The sequence below is a fragment of the Belonocnema kinseyi genome, chromosome 4 (assembly GCF_010883055.1).
Source record: "Belonocnema kinseyi isolate 2016_QV_RU_SX_M_011 chromosome 4, B_treatae_v1, whole genome shotgun sequence".
In the NCBI taxonomy this organism is placed as follows: Eukaryota; Metazoa; Arthropoda; class Insecta; order Hymenoptera; family Cynipidae; genus Belonocnema; species Belonocnema kinseyi.
In genome coordinates, this window is record NC_046660.1 from 107,908,739 (window position 1) to 107,932,327 (window position 23,589).

The following is a 23,589-nucleotide window of genomic DNA, read 5'->3' on the forward strand; positions in this document are numbered from 1 at the left end:
TTCAGCTCGATATTTTATTTACAAAAAAAGTTCTTAGGTTCAAAAAAACATTCAGTGAACGGAAAAAGTGAGGTCGGTAATATAGGTATTTAGCTGTGTCACCTGCCCTTAAGTAAAATTTCATTACTTGGTTAAAAGTTAAACCCTTTTGTTAAAAACGAATTTTGTTGTTGAAGGTTCATCATTTTAATTAACAATTCGTTTTTTCTTTGGCTGAAAATTATTTTATATTCCAGTTGAATATTCCATTACTTTAGTTAAACATTCATCTCAAGCTTACAAAATTTTTTTAATATTTATATTTAGCTATTCACTTTTTGCTTGAAAATTTGGTATCTTTTTTAGTTGAAAAATCGCCTGGTTGATAGAAATTAATTTTCCTCGTTGATAATTCATCCTCTTCGTTTGAAGTTCAACCATTCAAAATGAAGAAGATTCATCATTTTAGTTTCAAATTCATCACTGTTTGAAAATGTAACCATTAAAAAAATGAGAACTATTCCATTTTTAGTTGAAAATTGATATTTTTGTAGTTCAAGATTCAATTATTTGGTTAAAAATTAAACTATTACAGTTAGAGCAGTTTAGTTGAAAATTCATCTTTTTGGTTTAAAATTCAACTATTATAGTTGATGATTCATCACTTTAGTTAAAAATTCATCAGTTTGGTTACATTTTCCTTTTTAAACTGAAAATGTAATTATACCATTTTCGGTTGAAAATTGACATTTTTAAATTCAAAATCCAATTATGTGGTCGAAAATGTGTCTTCTTTAGATCAAAGTTTATGTATTTGGTTAAAAAATCGTCTTTTTATTTTATAGAATATTAATGTACTTGTTTTAAAATTCATCTTTTTTCTTGAAAATTGATTGGATGAATATTTGATTGGAATACCAATAAAATCTTCATAATTTTATTTGTAAACTTATCTTTTTGGTTGAAAATTGAAATAATCCAGTTGAATATTCCATAAATTTAGTTTGGCTGAAAGTTTGTCTTTTTTAGTTTAAAATTTAACTATTTCGTTAAAAATGAATGCATTTTGTTGAAAAATCGACTTTTCTGGTAAAAAACTAGTGTTCTTGTTTGAAAATCCATCTTTGTTGAAAATAAAACACCTTGGTTGAAAGTTAAACTTTTTTGTTGAAAATTTGTTTTTGCTTTTTAGGTGAAAAATTAATTATATTAACTGAATATCTTACTATTTAATTTTTGTTATTGATGGAAGTTTTTGACCAGGGAAGTTAATCAATAATTTTAGATTTTATTGGTTTTGTCTACTGGTCTTAATCAATATTATAATTTTGAAGTAGTAATTAATTCTCAAGAATTTGCCCTATCTTAAGAAATATTTTTTTTATCAGTGTTTCATTAGTTTCATTTTATACGCTTATTATTCATCAATAAATTTTTTCTCTGTCTCTAAAAGTCTATACTTGTCAGGAATGGAACTGTCCGCGTAAGGTTCAGTTTTTTTTTAATTAACTTTGATAAAAACTTTAAGAAACTGATATCAAAATTCTTTAGAAAACATAATATGTTAAATTTATTGAAGAAATTTTCTACACAATTTCATTAAATGGTGACAAAATATCAAAATAGTAATTCTGCAATTTATATTTAGAATTTGCGTGATAAAATTCTTTATAAATTCAAAATACCTCCATAGAATGCAAATTTATTAATATAATACTGCATTTTTCTGCATTTTTTCTTTGATTTATGACTTTAAAAAAGCAATCGGTTTAACAATAAGTTTCAGATGTGCAATAATAATTATGAAATCCATAGGATGTTATGCTAATAAGATGGAAATTCAAGTTACTAAATATTGTTTATTATGTTATCTATTTTTGTATACGTATGCCGATCTATCTAATTTTCTTCGTTTAAAAAAGATGAATAATAAATCTAATTTATTCTAATCTATCATTATAAGTTAGAGTTCTCTATCTGAAAACTTTACTCGTCATTCCTAAAGAAATACATTTTTCGAAATGCCTGCTTTATATACATATAAGTTTATTATTTCAAAAATGTCATGCTACTATTTTGCTACTATTTTTTTAAAAAAGTTTATGCCTCGACCTATTGATATTTTTGTTTGTTAGCAGTGAGTCCGAGCCCTGTAGAATTTATGAAACCATAGCCAATGTTTTGATCGGATTTTGTAACATTTATTCTGTCTTTGGTTTTAGGCTGGCGTGAGAGCTACATTAAACGCCAGGACTTCGATTCTTGCTGCTGCAAATCCGATCGGAGGTCGTTACGACAGACAGAAATCTCTGCAGCAAAATGTCATGTTGACTGCACCGATTATGTCGAGATTCGATCTGTTCTTCATCCTCGTTGACGAATGCAACGAGGTTGTCGATAACGCTATCGCCAAGAAAATTGTTGACATGCACAGTAATAACGATATCAATATCGACGCGCCTTATACTCAAGAAGAAATTCTTCGCTATATTAATTTCGCGAAGCACTTTAAGCCCATCATTAATAAGGTAGGTCTTAATTTCCCAATCAGGGTGTGTACCCTACTTGGAAAAAATGTGATTGTCATGAAACTTTTATATACCTAGAAAAACCTTCTTCGAAAAAAATTCTTTTTTGTTGTTAAAATTTTCATCTATTCTAGTTGAAGATTCATCATTCTAGTTAAAAATTGACCTCAATGAAAAGTTGTTGTTTTTTCTATTTCACGGAAAATTAATTTTTTATCTGAAAATTTAACTGTTCCATGTTTGATTTGAAACTAATCTTTATTAGATGAAGATTCAACTACTTGGTTGAAAATTAATGTTTCTTATTTGAAAATTAATCTTATGTTGAAAAGTCGTATTTTTTAAATGAATTGAACTGTTTTTTTATTACAAATAAAAATCTTTTTTGTTTGAAATGCCAAATATTACATATTTTTTAAAATAATTTATCTTTTTGGGAATTAAAATTTAATTACTTGCTTGGAAGTTGAAGTCTTTTGGTATTTTTTAAAAAGATTTATCATTTTCATTGAAAACTCATCACTTTTGTCGAAAAATGAGCTATGTTGTTGAAAATTTCTTTTTTGCTGTTGTTTAAAATGAATGTTTTCGATTAAAAATTAAAAATTTCTAGTTCTGGTTGAAAATTCATTGTTTTTAGTCAAAAATTTAAGTATTTGGTTGAAAATTTATGTCTTTTGTTAAAAATTCCTTATTTTTGGTAGAAAATTGATATTCTTGGTTAAAAATTCATAATTTTGCTTGAAAATTCAACCGTTTATTTATAATTGTTTACCTCTCTCAACTGAAAAATCTTTCTTAGTTGAAAATTCAACTTTTTTTGAAAACTCGTATTTTTGTTTAATTCAAATGCTTTTGAAATTAAATTAAAATCTTTTTTGATTGATATATCAAATACTACATATTTTCTTCAAAATTTATCTTTTTGGGAATTAAAATTTAATTACTTGGTCGGAAGTTGAACTCTTTTGATAAAAATTATTATTATTTTTGTTTAAGATTTAGCATTTTAATTGAAAACTCATGAATTTGGTTGAAAAATGAGCTATTTTGTTGAACATGCGTTGTTTTTTTTCTGAAAATTATTTTTTTACTTCTTCTTTGTTGAAATTTAATCTTTTTGGTTAAAAATTTAACTATTCCAGTTCAAGGTTCACCATTTTAGTTGAAAATTCATCACATTCTTTTAAAGTGTGCCGATTTTTTTAAGTAATTTTTTTTTTGTTGAATATTGCTCTTTTTGACAGAAAATTTAACCATTAAATTTTTAGTTGACAATTTATGTTTCTTAGTTGAACATTAATATATAATATATTTTGTCTTGAAAATGTTCTTTTTGGTTCAAAGTTCAACTATTCCAGTTAAAGATTCTTTGTTTTAGTTATGAATTGAACTTTTTGGCTTGAAATTCAACTATATGCATGGAGATTTGTTTTTCTTAGTTAAAAATTGTATTATTTCGTTGACAGTTCATGTGTTTTGTTTAAAAATCGTCTTTTTTGTAGAAAATTTATCTTCTTGTTTAAAAATGCATTTTTTGTTGAAAGAAACTGCTTTCTTGACAGTCAACCCCTTTTGCTAAAAATTCTTTTTTTATGTTGTTGAAAATTCGTCTGTTTCAGTTGAAGATTCATAATTCGAGTTCAAATTTTTTGTTTGTTTGATAGAAAATTAATTTTTTAACTTAAAATTTAACTGCTCCGTGTTTGATTGGAAACAAATCTTGATTAGATGAAGATTCAACTACGTACGTTGAGAATTCGTCTTTTTTATTGAATTAAACTGTTTTTGAATAAAAATAAAAATAATTATTTTTTGTTAAGATTCATCATTCTCATTGAAAAGTCATCACTTTTGTTAAAAAAAGCTATTTCGTTGAAAACATTATTTTTTGCCTTATTAGATGAAAATTTAACCACTTGGTTGAAAATTAATTTTTTTAGTTGAAAAATCAACTATTTGATTAAGAATTCATGTATTTTGTTTTTAAAAAATCATCTCTTTTGGTAGGAAATTGAACTATTTGGTTCAAAATTCATTTAGTTATTGTTCAAATTCATGAACTTTAGGGGCAAATTTAAGAAATGATTAATTATGTTTTTAGCATTATTTAATTAATAATTAATCGTTCGTGCTCATATATTTAAGAATATCTTTTTATGTAATTTGCCAAAGCCTTCTAAGTCAAACATAATAATTGATTCCCTAGAATCTTAAAAATAAAAATATTTATAATAAACTCCCGAAACTGTAAACATATTCCAATCCCATCGTTTAAAAAAATGCGAAATATTTTAACGGCTCCGCACCTTGAAAAAATTTGAGGTACCTATAAAAATCCTGAAATTGTCAGGTAATTTCTTTTTTCTACGATTTGATTAAAGCACCCTGTCAAGCTTAAAATAAAAGATTGAAATGTTCTTATGTCTTATTTTGGTATCTCTTTGACCTATTATCTAATATTCTTTTGTAGGAAGCAGCCGAGCTTTTGGTGAAAAGTTATACAGCTTTGAGACAAAGGGAAGGTAACGGTGCGGGGAAATCAACTTGGAGAGTCACAGTTCGTCAGTTGGAGAGTTTAATTCGTCTCTCTGAGGCTTTTGCAAAATTGGAGTGTCTGGATGAAGTTACAGTGAGACATGTTGAAGAGGCTCGCCGACTTTTGAGCAAGAGTATTGTGCGAGTTGAGCAGCCTGACATCGATTTGAATGATGAAGAGGAAGCAGATGACAGGGCGATGGAGGTCGATGGACAAGTTCAAAACGGAGACAACACTAATCTGACGAACGGTGATGTTGGTAAGTTCAAACATATTTAAATTAATTCTTTTTATAATTTTTTAAAGGTCTGCTAGACTAACAAAGATTTAAAAGATTCGATAAAAATTTAAATGGTTCAGGACGTCTACCCTATCTGGAAAAACCCTTTAATTGTCAAGGAATTTTCATATTGCTGTAAAAACCTGGAAATATAAGAGAATTTTTGTTAAGTCAGGAAATTTTTTCGAAAGCGTGATTAATTAAAAAAAATGTAATCTAAATTTGAATAACAGTGATTCTTTATTTGTAAAAGTAGCTTTAGATTAAGGTATTATACGGATGAATTCAGAAAAAGAGCTATCCATGCGAAGAACAACTTAAGACGCTCCAACTTCATTTCGATCAACTGAATGCGTGCGAGTGTCTAATATATCGGACCTCTCTGTTCTTCCATACTTCCTGGGCTCTACTTCATAAACGAAATGGATAAAAAGTCTGAAATTTTCACAGAATCTCTGTATTGCGTCCTTCTACCGTGTCACAGTTTTTGAAAAAATGGTCAGAACCGTTTAGGCGTTATGCTAAAATATATTACATTTTCAATACCTTGGGATAGGCCTTACGTGCATAAGATGCGATTTTGGATTTTACTTATTTCAACTTCTAAATGGTCAGCCCTTTTCTAACTCGACCAAACTTTAGATAATGCTCTAATAAATGTACAGTACTAATTTTTAAAAAATTCGCAGAAAACAATTTTATCCGTATAATACTTTAATGTATTTAACAGTTTAGTTGCAATTTTTTTAAATTAAATTTTTTATCCGAAAATTTAACTATTCTATTTGTTGTTGTAAAATGACCGCTTTCAGTTTTTCAGTTGATGGTATAAAATCAATCTTCTTGTTTTAGCAATCATCTTTTTGCTTAAAAATTCAACAGTTTGTTTGCAATTTTTTCTCTCTCTTAACCGAAAAAAATTTTCTTTATTTAAAAATCAATTCATGTTGAAAAGCCGTCTTTTTATTGAAGTTCACTGTTTTTGATAAAAAATTTTCTTTAAAAATTAGTTTAAATATCTACTACTACATTTTTCGTCGAGAATTCATTTTTTTGGAATACAAATTTAATTACTTAGTTGAAAGTTAAGCTTTTTTATTAAAAATTAATTACTTGGTTGAAAATTCATTTTTCTGGTGGAAACCCCGTTTTTTCTTTGACCGAAAATTAATTTTTATTACTGAAAAAATTAACTATTTTAGTTAGAACTTTAACTCTTTTGTTGAAAATTTGTTTGTTTTTTGGGTTGAAATTTTTTTCAAACCGAAAATTTAACTACTATTTCAATTTAATATTTCATAATTTTAGTTGAAAATTTATCTCTATGGTGGAATATCAAATTTTCTACTAAAAATGTAACTATTCAATTTTTGGTTAAAAAATTATCTATTTTATTTGAAATGGCGTGTTTTTTATAGAAATTATCTCCTATCTTGAAAATTCATCTTTTTGGTTAAAAATTCAATAATTATAGATAAAGATGAATTATTTCAGTTTTAATTTCATGCTTTTTGTTTAAAATTGAACTATGCCAATGGAAATTTATCATTTCAGTTGAAACTTCATAACTTTCTTTGAAAATGCTTCTTTTTTTAATTTGTTAGTCTTAAAATAATCTTCTTTGTTCAAAATTCAATATTTTGGTTTAATATTCAACTATTCAAGTCGAAGATTCATCATTTTGACTGAAAATGTAACTGTTCCAATTGAATATTTGAACATTTAGTATAAAAATAGATCTTTTTGGTTGAGCACTAACTTTTTTAACTAAAAGTTTAACTTTTCCATTTTTGGTTAAAAGTGTATCTTTTTTATTTAAATATTCATTTATTTGATTGAAAATTCACCTTTTTGGTACAATGTAATCTTCTAGGTTAAAAGTTCTTTTTTTTTGGTTTATAATTCAACTATTTCAGTTGAAGATTCATCATTTGATTTGAAAATTAATCAGTTTCGTTAAATATGGATCTTTTTAGTTGAAATTAAACTATTTGGTTGAAAAGTTGTCTTTTGTAGTTGAAAATTCATGTGTTTTGATCAAAAATAAATCTTCTTGTTTGAAAATTAATCCATGTTTTTGAAAATTATTCTTTTTGATTGCTTAAGTATTCTTATTAAATATTTATCATTGTAGTTGAAAAAAATTAATTTTTTTAGTTGAAAATTGATTTTTTGAAGTCGAAAATTCAATTATACCTGAAAATTTTCAGATATCTGGAAAAAACCTGGAATTGTCAGATAATTTTTTCCCAGGATTTGAGTAGACATCCTGTAATTTCCCCATGATTTCAAAATATTTGAAAGATTTTGCAAATGTTTCACTAAGATTTCAAAGGTTTGAAAATATTTCAGAAGAGTTGAAAGATTTAAAAAAAATTCAAAGACTTCCTTGATTTCAACGTAATTCAGATCTTTTTTTAAGTTTTCGTAGATTTGAAGGATTTCAAATGTTTCGAAAGTTTTCCAAAGGTTTAAAAGATTTCAAAGATTGCTAATGTTTAGAGACCTCTAGTGGCAATTCTGAAAAAAGACGATTTCGAAATATTTTAATGTTTGTGAGAATTTGAACTCAGAACGAAAGTATTTAGAAATTTCAAACCATTAGTGGATTCGAATAATGTTCAAAATGCGTAAAATCAGTAATATTTAACATTTGTTGAACATTCACCTTCTGTATTTAGAAGATCTCTTTTATGGTAGGAAAGTAATATTTTTTTGTCTGAAAATGAACTATTTCATTTAATATTTAACTGTCTTTAAAAAATCCGTCTTTTGGGCGTGAAAATTCAACCATTTAGTTAAAAATTGATCTTTTTCTTTAAATTCGTGTTTTTTTCTAGTGAAAGTCCAACTATTTGGTTTTAAATGTAACTGTTTGCTTAAAAATTAATATTTCTGTTTTAAAATTCAACTTTTCAGGCTGATAATTTCACTCTCTCGAAAAATTCGTCCCTTGACTGAAAAATCGACAACTTTGTTGAAAATGCATGCAGTTTATATATGATTGAATCCAACCTGAAATTTTAACATCGGCTTGGATAATTTTTCTAAAAATTTAATACAAATCTTTTCTAAAAAAAATCTTAAATTTTTCAGAAAGTTGTGGGATCTAAGGAGTTACAGGCTTTTTAATTTCGAGACCTACCTTATTTGAAAACACTATGTCTCCCAAACCGTTAATTGAATTTTAATTAATTTTTCAGGTATAAGGTATAATTTATAAGCATTCTAAATGCAATTCAAAAACATAACAGAATTTCAAAAAGGGGCCTAAAAATAAAATAAATCAATTTCATTACATTTTTTGCTCAAAAGTGTACCTTTAATTTTTTGAAATGTAAATATTTCGATTTCTCGTAATTTTGGGTGTGGATGAAAGTTCGAAATAACTTTTACAGCGCAATTTTTAATTGATTAAACATTTTTTCTAAATTTATAATTAAATTTAGTCTTGATGTGTGGAAAGGATTTGTGAATTGTTATTGTTTAGAATTTGACGTTAATATTAATAGCGAAGAAATGTTGATTCTTTCCTTTCTTTTATATCCTTTGCTAAACAATTCTCCTACTAAGATTTACAGAAATTAATTGTAAATCTAGTTTTTTCGATTTTATAAATCATTTAAAAGAAAGGCAACTTTTAAGATTGATTGTATGTAGTGTGCATCCTGAAAGCTTTCTAGTCGATCGGAGTCCTGATCACATCTTCTTCTATGCAACTATTAACCAATTTTTCTTTTTCAGGAAACGGCGAGGGCCCCCCTACGCCTGCTGTTCCAAAGAAGAAAATGTCAATGTCTTTCGAGGAATATAAAAAACTCTCCAATGTATTGGTACTTCATTTGCGAAGTTTTGAGGATAGAACTGAAGACGAAGGTTAGTTTCTAAATTGTATTCTTTGACTTGAATAATCTAGAATGCCAGATAGTAATGCACATTTTTTATGATTAGGTCAAGGCATTAGGAAATCTGATCTAGTTAATTGGTATCTGGACCTTGTACAAGAGGAGATCGAATCCGAAGAAGATTTGCTGGAACGAAAGGGTTTAATAGAAAACATCATCGATAGATTGACATACAATGTATGTTTTTTTTTGGTTCGATTTCTGAATTCGTTGAAATTATTTATATTTATTAAACAAAGGGATTACTGTTTTTCATTTCAGGATCAAGTTATCATTCCTTTAACGGAAACAGAGTTGAGAGGCCGGGGAGCAGGGCCGATAGCTGAAGACGAAGATCCCGTACTCGTAGTGCATCCTAATTACGTTCTTGATCAATAAGATAAGTTTTTTTCGTCCACTTTTTTTTACGGAGTCTGACGCGTTGGAGCCTAGGAGTAAATTTACGAGTATAAACATGTAGATTTAAAGTTTCATTTCCATTAATTTACAAGGAACAAAATATTTCGCAAGATTCGTTATTATTGTGCAAATGTCGGAATCTCCTCTACTTAAAACCTGTTTTTCATGGAATGAAATTGTGTATAGGACTTCAGTGTTTTACTTAAGTGTTCTTTTTACTATTTTTTTATATCTAGTGGTGAAAAATATGATACTCTATTTTATATACTGCTCGTTGTACAAATACTTAAGTAAGAGGAAATTATAGGAAGTTGTGGAATTCCAGGATAATATTTTATACGGATAGGACTTGCTTGTTTTAAGTGATTTTTAGAATCTTCATTAATAAAGCTCTTTTACAGTAGGTGGGATCTTCAAATTGTCCTTTATCACGAGTTTTGTTGACTTTTTATTCATGTGTTGCGGTTCCTTATGCTGCTTTCAGGATTGCTACAAGACCTGGAAAAGTCATGGAATTAAAAAAAAACAACTTTTTTTCGCACCTACTTTTAAGTTGAATTTGTACAAACAATGTTATGAATATATATGAACATTTTTTTAATGTATACGAAAATATCTATGACAGGGTGGCCTGTGGACCGGGAAAATTCGGGAAATGAACGTTTATTTATGTTTTGACCGGGAATTTTACAAATTTTTAGACCAAAAAATCTGTCCAAGTTTGATTTTAGCAGCTTTTAAAATAACCAGTTAAATTTTGATCTTTTTAATTATGTTATTTAGATTAGATTGCGTAATTCGAAAATATTTCACTTACAAATTTTCCATTTTGGATTTTACTTTTTAAGCGTACATTTTTCATTTGAAGAATTTTAAAATTGAAAATGAGTGGCGTTTGAAATAGAAAATTTTTGATAAAAAAACATTTTTAGTTGATTCAAAGTTGAATATAAATTAAAATAATTTTTAAAATTGAACTATGCATTGAGGATTACCGAGTGAATAATTGATTTTACAATATGATTCGGAATTAGTTCATAATTTTAGAATTTCCAGATTTTAAATTAAATTGTTTTGATTTGAATGTTTTATTAGTGAAATCAATGTAAACGCCCGATTGAAACTTATAAAATATATAAAATTTTAAAATAACTCCCAAATAATATATTAATAATTAAAGGCGTGTATTAAATTAGCAATACAGTTTTAGTCTAAAATTTGAAGAAATGATATTTGTAATTAAGAAGAATAATAGTTGCTTAATATTATAAATGTTTGATTTTTCATGTAAAATCAGTACTTATAAATCAATAATTCAAAATTAAACAAAAAACTAAACTTTGAACGTAACAATTTAAATTTTTCTATTTGAAAAAAATTAATTTACACAATTGATTTAGAGTTTAAAATTATTTCAAATCATTTAAACGAAGTGTCTACGTATACGGATAAAATCCGGCTATTTTTTCAGATTTCAAAAAAAAAGAATCTTTTTAAGAATTAGGAATGGCCTCAAAAATAATAAAAAAACATTTTCCTAAGATTTCTATGAAAATTATAAATGACTTTTTATTTTGAAAAAATAATTTTCAGAGAATATTTAAACAGATTTAGAAAGAGTACAAAAAGTGCTACAAATGGATTTGGAAGATTTTAAGGAAATATTATTAATTTTGCAGGATTTAAGAAAAAAATTCAGGATTAATTCGATTCATTTTAAAAGATGCTTAGAAGTTCTAAATTTTTTTTTTAATAATTTAAAATTTGAATAAATGTAAAACAAGAAATAGATTTTTCAAGATTTTGAAATAAAATTACGAAGCTTTTTATGGATTCTTAAACTGTTTAAAATGAAAATAATTTAACTTTTAATTTAAGAAATTCTCCATTTTTATTACTTCAAATGGAAACATTTTTAGCCGGGGAAAATCTAGAAATGACCGGGAATTTTTTTATGTGATTAAAAAGTCCATCCTATATGAGTTTTGAGGACAATTTATACACATTTTGAACTCTGAATTGTTTTTTTCTCGTAGAAAGCGATAATACAAATTCTTAGATTTTCGTAGTTTTCCGTAGAATGGCGTATACTTTGATGGATTATTTTTCGTAAATACTGTCAGTTATGTAAAAATATTGTTAACGAAAAACTAAATCGTTGTACGTGGGTTACGTTTTCATGTAAAACATAGACAATTATTGATTTATGGTTCTTCATTTTTCGAATTTTTCATAGAAATATCTATTTACATAGATATTCATTAAACTTGACAGAAAATATAAATCTTCTACAAAACCCTATTCAAAATTAAGAACAACTAAACCTTAATTTTGAAGTTTTAATTTTGTATAGGTAACCCCATTAAAATGTACATGTATGAGTCTTAATAATTACGTTTTTTCTGTTCGCAAATTTCGAATTTGAACTCAAATTTTCAAAAAAGAAAATTGATTAATGATTATAAACGTTTTATTTAAACAAATAATCCAGCGTATCAGTTTGTTGTAGAAAAAAAATTATTTTCTGCTAAAATCGTTCTGATTTAATATTAAAGTAATATTTAATTACAGAAGATTTGTAGTAGTAATCAAATATTTTTCATAGTTTGGCTAGTCTAACCGAAGTTTCAAGACGACTGGTCTATCCCCTTTTTCATATCTACTAATTTCCGAGAACAACTAGGTGCAGCCTAAAAATTAATAAAGATACATTTTATCGTTTAAGACCCGTGGGCACATTCATGGACATGACAGAAAAGTTAATATTGGGGTTTGAGCATTTTATTAAAAGATAATTTTATAAAACAATGAATCTGCTTTTTTAAACAAAAATTTAAACAAGAAATGTTTAAACAATATGTTTAAATATATCGCTTAAATCTATCTTTAATAATTCTGATTAACATCGAATTTATTTAATTAATTTGGTCAGTCTTAACAAATATGGTTGAAATGGCTCATTTTCCCGCTATATTCGTTTATATATTATTGAATCCAACCTGAAATTCTAACATCGGTTTGGATAGTTTTTCTTAAAATTTAATACAAATCTTTTCTAAAAAAAAAATCTTAAATTTTTCACAAAGTTGTGGGATCTAAGGATCTAAGTCTAAATTAATTTTGCAGGTATAATATATAATTTATAAGCATTCTAAATGCAATTCAAACCATAACAAAATTTCAAAAAGGGGCCTAAAAATAAAATAAAATTTTTATTACATTTTTTGCTCAAAAGTGTACCTTTAATTTTTTGAAATGTAAATATTTCGATTTCTCGTAATTTTCGGTGTGGATGAAACATCGAAATAACTTTTACAACGAAATTCTTAATTGATTAAACATTTTTTCTAAATTTATAATTATATTTAGACTTGATGTGTGGAAAGGATTTGTGAATTGTTATTGTTTAGAATTTGACGTTAATATTAATAGTGAAGAAATGTTGATTCTTTCCTCTCTTTTATATCTTTTGCTAAACAATTCTCCTACTCTCAGTACATCTTTAAAGTAATGCGCATTTGCGCATGCAACGAAAAAAGGATTGATAAGTAATATTATATGCTATAAACAAATTATATTATCAAATAAATTTTTCGTCGAAGTGATATTTCACTGCTATACTATTTGTTAATTTCATAAACAAATTATCAAATTATTGGTAACATCAATTGATAATAGTTATGATATAAATGATCCTGCAGAAAGAAATAATTTGTATCTTAATAATTGTTAAGTCATGTTACCAGTAAAGCTTCGTGATAAAACTTTCTCATCTTATATTATTTGTTAATTTTATAAACAAGCAACCGAAAATTACGGGAAATATAATATAGGGAAGATTAAGAAAATAAACTATTTGTCTCCGCCTATAGATGTTGACAGTATTTATTTCTTAAAATAATTTATTTTCATAACTTTTTATATCATTTGTTTATAAAGTTAGCAATTATTATCGTGATCAAGTATCACCTTGTCGATAAAAGCAAGTAATTTTACCGCCAAAATATTACTTTTGTTACGAATAATGGATAATGTTTAAAATCTAAAATCAATTAAGAATTGAGTTCTAAAAGTTATTTTGAATTTTGTTATTTGATTTCGCCCCACTGTTCTTGTCGTGGCGGCTGCACTTGAAAATGAATATCTCATTAATTTAAATATTGTTAATCAATTTTCGTGTAATCGAAGTATAAAATTGTAAGAAATAGAAATATCTATATTTAAAAAATTGAAGATACCTTTTTGAGCGAAACAGTGAATAAAAAATTGTTTTTTATTTTTCAGCCCCTGAATTTTGCAAATTTAGGAAATAATTTGGATAATAAATTTCATTCATCACGAGACCCCCTTAAAACTCATGATATTCAGGAAATAAATGGAACTGCATCGGGATAAAACCAGGAGAGAGATATTACACCGGCCGATTTCCCCTTTTCGATAATTCAAACGTTTTTAAAGTTTCCAAATAGAAAGAATATTTAAACAATTTGAAGTTTATCAAATTGTTTCGAATAATTTTACAATTTTGAACTTTGAAAATGACAGTAATTTTTTTACAGAAACTACATTTTTTAGTAAAAAAATCTATCTAGTCACTTTGAATGTCATTTGATACTATATAATGTGATACTTATTAATAATATACTTATTGTTTTTCAAATTTCTCATTTTAATTAAAGAATATAGTTTTGAATGCGTAATTCTAAAACGGTTTAATCTACGAGGCCTTGAAACGAAAGTTTTTCAATTAATTAGTTTTTAGATTTATTTTGGGAGGTTTCGAATTTTAAATCTAACAATACTGTAGTTTTATATACAAATATTCAAAGTGTCAGAACAATTCCTCTATTAAATATTTCAAATTTTTATATTGAAAGTCTTTGAAAATCTTAAAATTGTACAACTTCAAACATGGAATAAAATCATTTCAAATTGAAAAATATTTGATTGAAAAACTTTAAGAATGAATAATAATTCCAAAGAAAGGTTTGAAGTTCAAAAATTTAAATTAGGTTTAAAATAAAAAATAGAAATATTAAACTGGCTGAAATTGATACATCCGTAATTTAACAATATCGGTCATTTTTAATGGTATCAATTTTAGAGTTCTGAATTTTCATGTTGGACGCTAAGTGTTATAGGTTTTAATTTTGAATTAAAAATTTAAATGGTTGAATTTTGGGATGTATAATTAGAAATTTAAAAAATATTAATTTTTAAGGCATTACATTTGTTTTTTTAGTTTTAAATAAAGTTCGAATTTGTTTAAGATTCAATATTGTACAATTTTCGAAATTTTAATCTGAAATTATTCAATTTTGTGACTTCAATTCAAAATAAAATTGTCTAATTTTTAGCGCTTCAACTTAGAAATGATACAGTTCGACTCCTTTTTCTAATAAAATTGTTCTTTGTATATATTATTTGAAATTTAAGACACTTGGAATTCAAAATTACTCAGTGTTCATTATTGTTTCTAAACTGTTTTAAAACTAATATTTTTAAATTGGATTATTATTCGATTTTTAAATTATTTATGATGATTCAGTCAATAGATTTTTTGCAAAAAGGTTTTCTGATGCTTATCGACTTCCGCAATTGGGGCTCCGGATGCAAAAAGGAGATAATTATTTTGATGGAGTGGGGAGGCCCCTGAGCACTTGTGAATAAAGTCTCGAATTTTAATTTTTAAGATATATATCCACAATGGAAATTTAATGCCGTATGTTTTTCTCCTCATAAAAAAGTTGGATCTTTTTTATTTTTCGGATGATTTACGAAAAACTGCTTTTTTCTCTGAATAAATTATTTTGCATTTTTTCACTTCAACTCGCAACGAAATGGGAAGTTTTTAATATTTTGTAATAAAATTGATCTGAAATATGCATTATCATGTTCTACGATGAATGACGTTAGAGAGAGTTCAAAATTTTTACTTAAAAAATTGTTAATAATGTTTTTCCGAGACGGTGCGTAATTCGTGCACAATATCCAACGTTTCGGGAGTCGAGCGAATTTTGGGCAGGCGAAAACTGTCAGTGAAAAAGTTGTTCAGGAAGGTTCAAGGAAGTTTTCTGGAAAATTTTAGCTCAATCCGAATAGTATTCAACAAACTGTTAATGTTTTAATTTTCTGGCGCACAAGTGTCTCACAGCCGAATTTTTGTAATTAAAAATACAGTAAATATCAAAATCATTGTTTATTAAGTATACAACAGTGGTTTTAATGTATAAATTGATATCTTTGTGCTAAAGATAATAATTATGTTACATCTCTCCATATTAAAAAATAATTAAATCTACTTTATTCCTCGTCCGAAGAGAATTGAATCGTCAACTGATTTATATATTTTAATTTTTTAAATGATATTTTTAAAGTATATTAAGCAAGAATAAATTGATTAATTTATTATTACATACCACATTTCTGATACGACACCTGGTTTGAAGAAACTGTGGATGAAGCCAACGCCAAACGTTTAGAAGTGTAATCACCGAAGTCATTATCGCCTGTATGCTATTAGATCTATTAGATTATATAGTTATATAAGTCGTTCTAATACTTTGTGAAGGGATGTGTCTCATCGAGCACTAGTGGATCGGCGAATTGTGTTGAACTGTTTACTATTGTTTCTTGGTGCTCTCATGACAGCGCCGAAGAAGGTATTTAATCTAAAAAACGGGAAACATTAGTCTAGTGGCAGACAGTGAGACAGTACATATTCGTCATGTCTAGGGAAGAAATTCGAACGAAATTTAGAAGTATTGTAAGTGACTTACAGAAGTTCTTATAATTGAATTATTTGATCTTTAAATAATATTCAGTTCTTTAAATGGAATTAAGTAAAAATAATTGTAAAGCTTGTTTGTTAAATATGTAATTCTCCGGTTTAAAAAGTATATATTTATCTTATCAGGAAAAAATTCTAGTTTTTCGTTTAATTTTACTGCCTAGATTATTTTGGCACGGAAATGTTTGCAATGATTTATTTTACGTACATCGCGTGTATTATAATTTTAAATCGAAAGACTTTAATATACATTTTTTCAATTGAAACAATTTATCCAGATTTCTGCTCTTTAAAAAATTGAAATAATTTGTAATACTATGAATAGACAAATACGTGATAACTGGTTTATCCAGTTTATATTTTATACAGTATCGCTTATTTTAATCTAATCATTATAATAGTATAGTCTACGTTTATTTAGTATAATAGAAAATCGATTAATGTATTGTAAAATTTTCAGAATAATATACGCTTAAATTTCTTAAAAGGTGCATCATCGAAAAGGGTAGTTTAGATTTGACCAAAATTGGTCGAAAATTATTCTATATTATTTCAATGTTTTTATATTTTAAATGTATTTTAAACATTTTGATTATTAAATCTAAAAAATTATCAAGATATTCGTATAAACACAGATTTTAAATAGAGTAGAGCTTAAGCCTAGTCCTTGAATAGTTATTTTTCGATAATATTTCTACGTAAAATAAAAGAATAATTTTCTCCTTTACTATGAACGTAATCTAAAAGTATTTTAAATAAATTCTACAACAGGTTATTCTAATGTGGAAATTTTATCGTTTTACTCAATGAGAAGAGAATTTACGAGAAAATTATAACTCTCGCTTGGAACAGGGAATTTTCCAAATGAATTAAAATTCTGACTTGAAACAGTGAAGTTTCTTAAACTTTAAAGAATTGTAATTCTAAGTTGGGACAGGGTATAAATAAAAGAAATTTAAATATATTCAATGCAAAGAATATAATTTTCAGTAATATAATATAATTATAAAATTAAAATATAATAATATAATTTTCAGTTTGGTACAGGGAATTTTCATTATAATTTTAACTGTGGAACAAGAAATTTCCGCAAACAATTGGAAAAAGGAAATTACTATATTTCTGAATTATAATAGACAATTTTTTAAAGAAATATAATTTCGACTAAAAGCATGGAATTTCGGAAAAGCATTTAATTGTGATTTGCATTGTGAATTTTATAAAAGAATGATAATTTTGAATAGAACAGGTATTTTGGACTTGAAACGCGAAATTTTAGGAAATAGTTTTAATTCTTATTTATAAAAATGGATTTTACAAAAATAATCTCCGTTACAAGTCAGAATTCGTCAGATTTTGAAAGTTCTTTTTTTCAAAATCAGCAATATAGTATATAATAAGTAATAAGTAATAAGCAATAAGTAATAATATCTAAAAAATAAATATAATTCTGACTTGGAAAGGGTCTGTTGGGAAATAAATATAATTGTGATTTGGAAAAGGAAGTTTCCTTAAAGAATTGATATTTAGACTTTGAGATAAGGAATTTCCATAAAGAATTATAATTTAGACTTTGAGACAGAAATATTTCCTAAAGAATTATAATTTTCATTTCAGAACAGGGGACTCCTCTAAAAAATTATCATTTAGGTATAGGACAGGGAATTTTCGTAAAGAATAATTTATTTATTTGAAACAGACAATTTTTTAAATAGAAATGGGATTTTGGAAAATAATTTGAATTCTGATTTAAAAGAAAAAAATTTATAAAAAATCCCTGCTGAAATTCACAATCATAAGTCTTTTGCAAAATTAACTGACATTATAAAAATAAAAATAATAATTTTTTACCAAAATTTCCTGTTTTAAATAATTCAAATCTTTGAACTCTTTTCAATTGACCGGGAAAATGAACAATGGAATGAGAGAAAACCGAGAAATGACCGGGAATTTAAAATCATTAATCGAATAGACACTCTGTTATTAAAAGGGCAAATATTCTGAAGACGTTCTGCTTTTTGGAATAAGTATCTCAGAATATATTTGTAACATATTTTTTTAATAATTAAAGTATTTTAATTTATTTAAAAAGAGTATAAAGAATTATCGTAATTTATTTTTAATTATCAATTAGCGAAAGTACGCCAGGCATGTACTTTTCCTTTAAATTTAGAGAAGTGAAGCGTTCTAAATTCGCTTCCCCTTTAATTTGGAAAACCTTTTTCCAGTAAGCGATAAATTGTAGCCTCCACGTAAAAGTTTGCCGTGTTGCACCTTAAATCAAAGCGAAATGCTGTTTAATTAATTGAATTCCAATTTTGAGTTGCTGAGTGCAGTTCGTTTTGTTGCAATAATTAGGTCAGTTGTGATTCCTGCAATGGTCGATGATATTTCACATTGACATACATTTAAGCGAGGTATATTACGTTTTTGAATTCATCATTTTCAGAGTTTGAAAAGGCAGACTTTAATTTAAAAAGTTCAAATCTTACTTTTTGTTCTTAGAAATTTTAGAAAACAATATACGTATATTTTTTATATTTATAATGGTAATCTAATAACAACCTTGGCATTGCAATCTCTACTTATGATTGTTTTATAGTCAAGCTCTAATGAATCAGAATTCTCATTTTTCAACATATGGTTCTATCGCGCCATATTCGTAACGTTTGCGATTGGTTACAGATTTTAATTTTAATTTCAAGTGCTGTAATTTTGAGAACATTTAAAAATTTTAATTTCTGTTTAAATTTGAAATAATTTTAGGAATATGAAGGGCGGTTTGTTTTTGGAGGGGACTTTGCACTGTTAAAAGATTTTTTATCTAAAAAGGATTCTACATTGTGGGTGCCCTTACAACTTTTAGATGCTTTGTTACGGGGTTTTGGACAAGTAAGATCAAATTTTATATTTAAATGAAAAAATCATTTTTCTGAAAGGCTCAATTTCTTAAATTAAAAAAATTAACCTCTTGTTACGTCAATATTCGACCAAAAAATATTTAAATATACTTTTTGATGTAATTTAAAATATTTTTTCCCAGAAATACTGAATAGCAAGTTAATGCAGCATTATTTATTAAATTCGAGGAAGATTCGAAGCTTAAATTAAAATTTTTGTTTTCCAGGCAACCTGTGCAAATAATCCCATAAGTGGATTGTTGGTAGTTATTGCTTTAGGAGTTGCTTCACCAGGATTGTTAGTTTTGAGTATTGCTACGGGTCTTCTCGGATTACTACTATCTATAGTAACTAGAATTTATATCTGTTATTCCGCCACCAGAAGCAATTTACTTTTCCCTGTTAATTTTATATACAGAAACTAACTAGATATTTATTTTCAGTTAATACGAGAACCATCTGAAAGTGTTGAAAATGGTCTCACTGTTTTTAATCCTTTACTCGTTGGAGCTTTAGCTTATGCCTTTGTTCCAAAAATGTATGGCCCTTTCGATGCCTTCAGTTTATTACTGTTATTTTTCAGTACAATATTTAGGTGAGAGAAGAAAAATTACTTTTGAAATCAGAAAAATAGTGTAAGAATTAAAAATAGATATATAAGAAAGTAGAATAATTAACATTTTGAAAGTTTTGGTATTGAAATTTGGGAAATTAAAATGCCATTAAGAGTAAAAAAAACTTTCATGTGCCCATAATATGTTCAAATAGAAATTGATTTTTTAGTTTATTTTCATCAATAACTGAAACTCATTCAATCTTATAATTTGCTATTTTTCTTACGTTTTTTCTATTTCGAAATTATCAAAAATACCAATTTTCCTGTAATTTCAAGATATTTTGCTTATTTTCCAGTGTTTATTTAACGAGATCTGCAGGAAGTGGAAAATTGCCAAGTTTAACATTTCCATATGTTGTGGTTGAATTAATGTTATTATTTATACTAAAAGAGCATAACGGCGGGTTTCAATACATAGAGACATCCATGCAAAATATAACAATTGTAAGTTCAAAAATAATTTAATCTTGAAATTAATTTACTATTCAATGTAAATCAATAAAAATAGTTTTCTCGATATTTCAGATTTTTTATAATAATTGTGTCATACGTTTAAGGCGTTTCGATTCTAAAAACTTCATTTGTCACATTATCTAGAGTTACCAGACGTCCTGTTTTTGCCCCATGTGCCCTGATGTCCTGGTTTTCTCTTGAAAACTATGAAAATGTCCTGGCTCTTACATAGTCAGATTTTTTCGAGAAATCTTATGATTTTGAACGCCAACTGCGAATTGAACGTCAATTGGTAAATCATTTTTCTTTGATAAAATCCCAATAGAACGATCTGTGCACGCAATTCAATTTACGTAGCGTGAATCGAAATAAAGTCAATTACTTTTTTTTAGAGCTACATAGTTCCTACATAGGAGCCTATATGTTTCACGTATAGGTGACACCTATAGATAATGGCATAGGGTCCTATAAAGGATCCTATATAGGTTCCTGTAGGTCTTGAATGAAAGGATGAGGAAAAAGTATGGGAACCCCGGAAAATCTCAGAGGGTTGGCCATAAAAAAATTGTTCATTTCAGTTCCTATGTAACTTTCAAAAAGAAATCTAGTGAATACCTTGGATTTGACCTTGTCATTAACCTTCTTTTCTAACCACTTGTTATGCGCGATTTTCTTGCAAGCATAATTGGACTTTTATTTGACCTCTAGAGTCCACGTCGCCCTTGGACTTCAAGGCATATTTTAACGTAATATTTCATGATTTTTCGATTGCCGATATCAAACGTATGGGTTCCCATTTTAAAAAAAAGTTGGCCTTGAAATGACATTGAAGGTGAGGTACAAGATCAAATCCAAGTTCATCACTGGATTCCTCGTTCAAAGTTACATAAGACCTGACCTTAACAATTTTTTTATGACCAACCCTCCGATATTTTCCGGGGTTCCCATACTTTTTCCTCACCCTGTATAGGATCTTACACAGGAACATATATAGGATTCTTTATAGGATCCTATTTCATTTCCTATAGGTGGCACCTATAGGTGAAACTTATAGGATTCCATGTAGGATCCTATATAGGATCCTATGTACGTTCCTATATAGGATATTTCAGTAGGTTTCTTTTTAATTTCAAATTATTTTTGCATCAAAATCGGTTAATGCCATGTCGTCTTTTCAATCATACAAGTAATACCATTCAAGAAAAAAATTTAACTACGTAGGAATCGGTTTGAAGTAAACATTAGAACAAATTAAATTTCTTAAACATTAATGTCCTCGCCCTATACGTATACTATTTGGAACTGTGAATTTCGTATAATGGATAGGAATATCAAAATATAATCTAGAAAAAAAATATGAGGGGTTAAAACATTCATTCTGCGAAATGATGCAGAGTTATCAAGTGTTTGGATGAACCTAGGTCAGTTCAAGACATCGAGGCTTTTCTTTATTCAAATTAGGAAAAGTAATTAAAAACTTTATGTCTGAGGGAGCTAGCTACCCAGAATTAAAAGCTGGAAATTGCGAGACGAGAAGTTGCCAGTTTTTCAAAGCACATCTCATGAATTTTTTGTACTTTTTTGTCTCGTAAATATCCACGTAATTACATGCATAAGTAAGAAATTTGACATTGACATTTGAGATAGAAACTTCATCAAATGATTCATCAATATGTATTAAATTTTCATAAAACGAATGAGATTCTTCAACCCGGGGTTTCATGAATAAAAAATATAAAAATTTATTGATGAGTGACCGAACAAAACGTGGTAAAACAGTCTGTAAAAACCTATATGGTTAATTCTACAGAACTTTTAGATTTGCAACTTAAAAAAAAAAAATTTTACAGCACATTTTTTATATTTGGTACACACATTGACACCCTCAAGACCTAACAAAAACGGTTTGCGTGATAGATTTTTACTTGACGGCGTGGATAATATGCTTTAAACCTCAGCTTTACCGTGAAAAATTAGTGCGAAATTATACATTTTACAGTGTACTTTTTTCCGTGCAGAATAGGAATTTATTTGCTTCAAATATCAATTTCTTTTTTCATGAAAGTTGCTCTATATTGTTTAGTTCTTAGTTGCAATATCGATTATACAATGTTTATTTTGAATGTGCTTCATGTAAAACTGAAATTGTCATATCGATCACGTTTTTAGACAACATTTTTAAACTGTTCTAACTAACTGAAAAAGTGGCACATTAATCTGGGTGGTCGCGATTAATTCCTCTTTATAAGACAAACGAATAGCGTTTGATAACTTTATCAATAAATAATATAAAAAAAGTGTATGATTCGCCCCATTTTTAGGCATCAACAAACTGAAATTTCTTCCGATTTCCTTCAAATCTCATTGTCTGTAATGCACATTGATTTAATTTTGCCATCTGATATAATTTGTTAAATTTATTAACAATTATTATATAGAAATTGAATATTTGAACGGCAAGATTACGATATCCGCAGCGGCAAAGTTTTAATGTGGATTCCTATAGGATTTTTAGCGACAAACATGAATCTGAAAGTTTTAAATCGATATCTCGAATAGTTTTCGATTTATCGATTTTTTAAACTTTTTTTCTAATGTATATAATTTCTTAAGTTCAATCCGATAGGCGATTTTTGTAAAAGAAAAATAAGTTTTAATGTGGATTCCTATAAGGGAAAAGGGGTAGGGGTGTGATCTTACATTATTTCTATGACCAGTTACAGGGGTGCCTTCCCGCCCTCCACGCAGCATTGGAAAAGGTCACAGGGGTAACTACGATATATAAAAAACTATTCGAGATATCGATTTAAAAATTGCAGATACATCTTTCTCGCAAAAAATCACATCAAAAGTCACATTCAAAAATTATGTTTTATAAACAAAAAAGTCAATAATTTTAACATAAGAAATCGATGTATCGAAAACTATTTGATATATCGATTTAAAAATTTTAAGATTCGTGTTTCTCGCAAAAAATCCTACAGGATTTCACAATAAAACATTGTCGCTACGGATATCGTAATTTCCCCATTTGAACAGTTTTAAAATTTAAGAAATTTAAATTAGATTAAACCCGTGTGGAAATAGCCCGGGTTAGCCCTATAGGCCAGTCAACGAAGGATTTTAAATGGAAATAATTTATAACAATGAACTTAGTTGTCAGGAAGCTTCCTTAGGGGGTCTTGAAACACCTCCCAAAA

The 23,589-nt window shown here is 27.1% G+C and overlaps 2 protein-coding genes across 2 annotated transcripts in view; both read left to right on the forward strand.

The window, feature by feature from the left end:
- LOC117171497 (DNA replication licensing factor Mcm6) overlaps positions 1-10,048 on the forward strand; it is a 20,958-nt gene extending 10,910 nt beyond the window's left edge. Inside the window, exons 7-11 of the mRNA XM_033358861.1 lie at positions 2,202-2,507; positions 4,981-5,305; positions 9,071-9,202; positions 9,278-9,408; positions 9,493-10,048. Coding sequence (XP_033214752.1) covers positions 2,202-2,507; positions 4,981-5,305; positions 9,071-9,202; positions 9,278-9,408; positions 9,493-9,609 — 1,011 coding nt within the window. The 3' untranslated portion in view covers positions 9,610-10,048. The remainder of the gene's footprint in view (positions 1-2,201; positions 2,508-4,980; positions 5,306-9,070; positions 9,203-9,277; positions 9,409-9,492) is intronic.
- A 6,204-nt stretch (positions 10,049-16,252) lies between these two features.
- Positions 16,253-23,589, forward strand: part of LOC117171894 (urea transporter DVU1160-like) — a 25,220-nt gene continuing 17,883 nt past the window's right edge. The window contains exons 1-5 of the mRNA XM_033359541.1: positions 16,253-16,396; positions 19,187-19,312; positions 19,548-19,667; positions 19,764-19,915; positions 20,233-20,380. Of these exons, the coding sequence (XP_033215432.1) occupies positions 16,358-16,396; positions 19,187-19,312; positions 19,548-19,667; positions 19,764-19,915; positions 20,233-20,380 (585 nt within the window). The 5' untranslated portion in view covers positions 16,253-16,357. The remainder of the gene's footprint in view (positions 16,397-19,186; positions 19,313-19,547; positions 19,668-19,763; positions 19,916-20,232; positions 20,381-23,589) is intronic.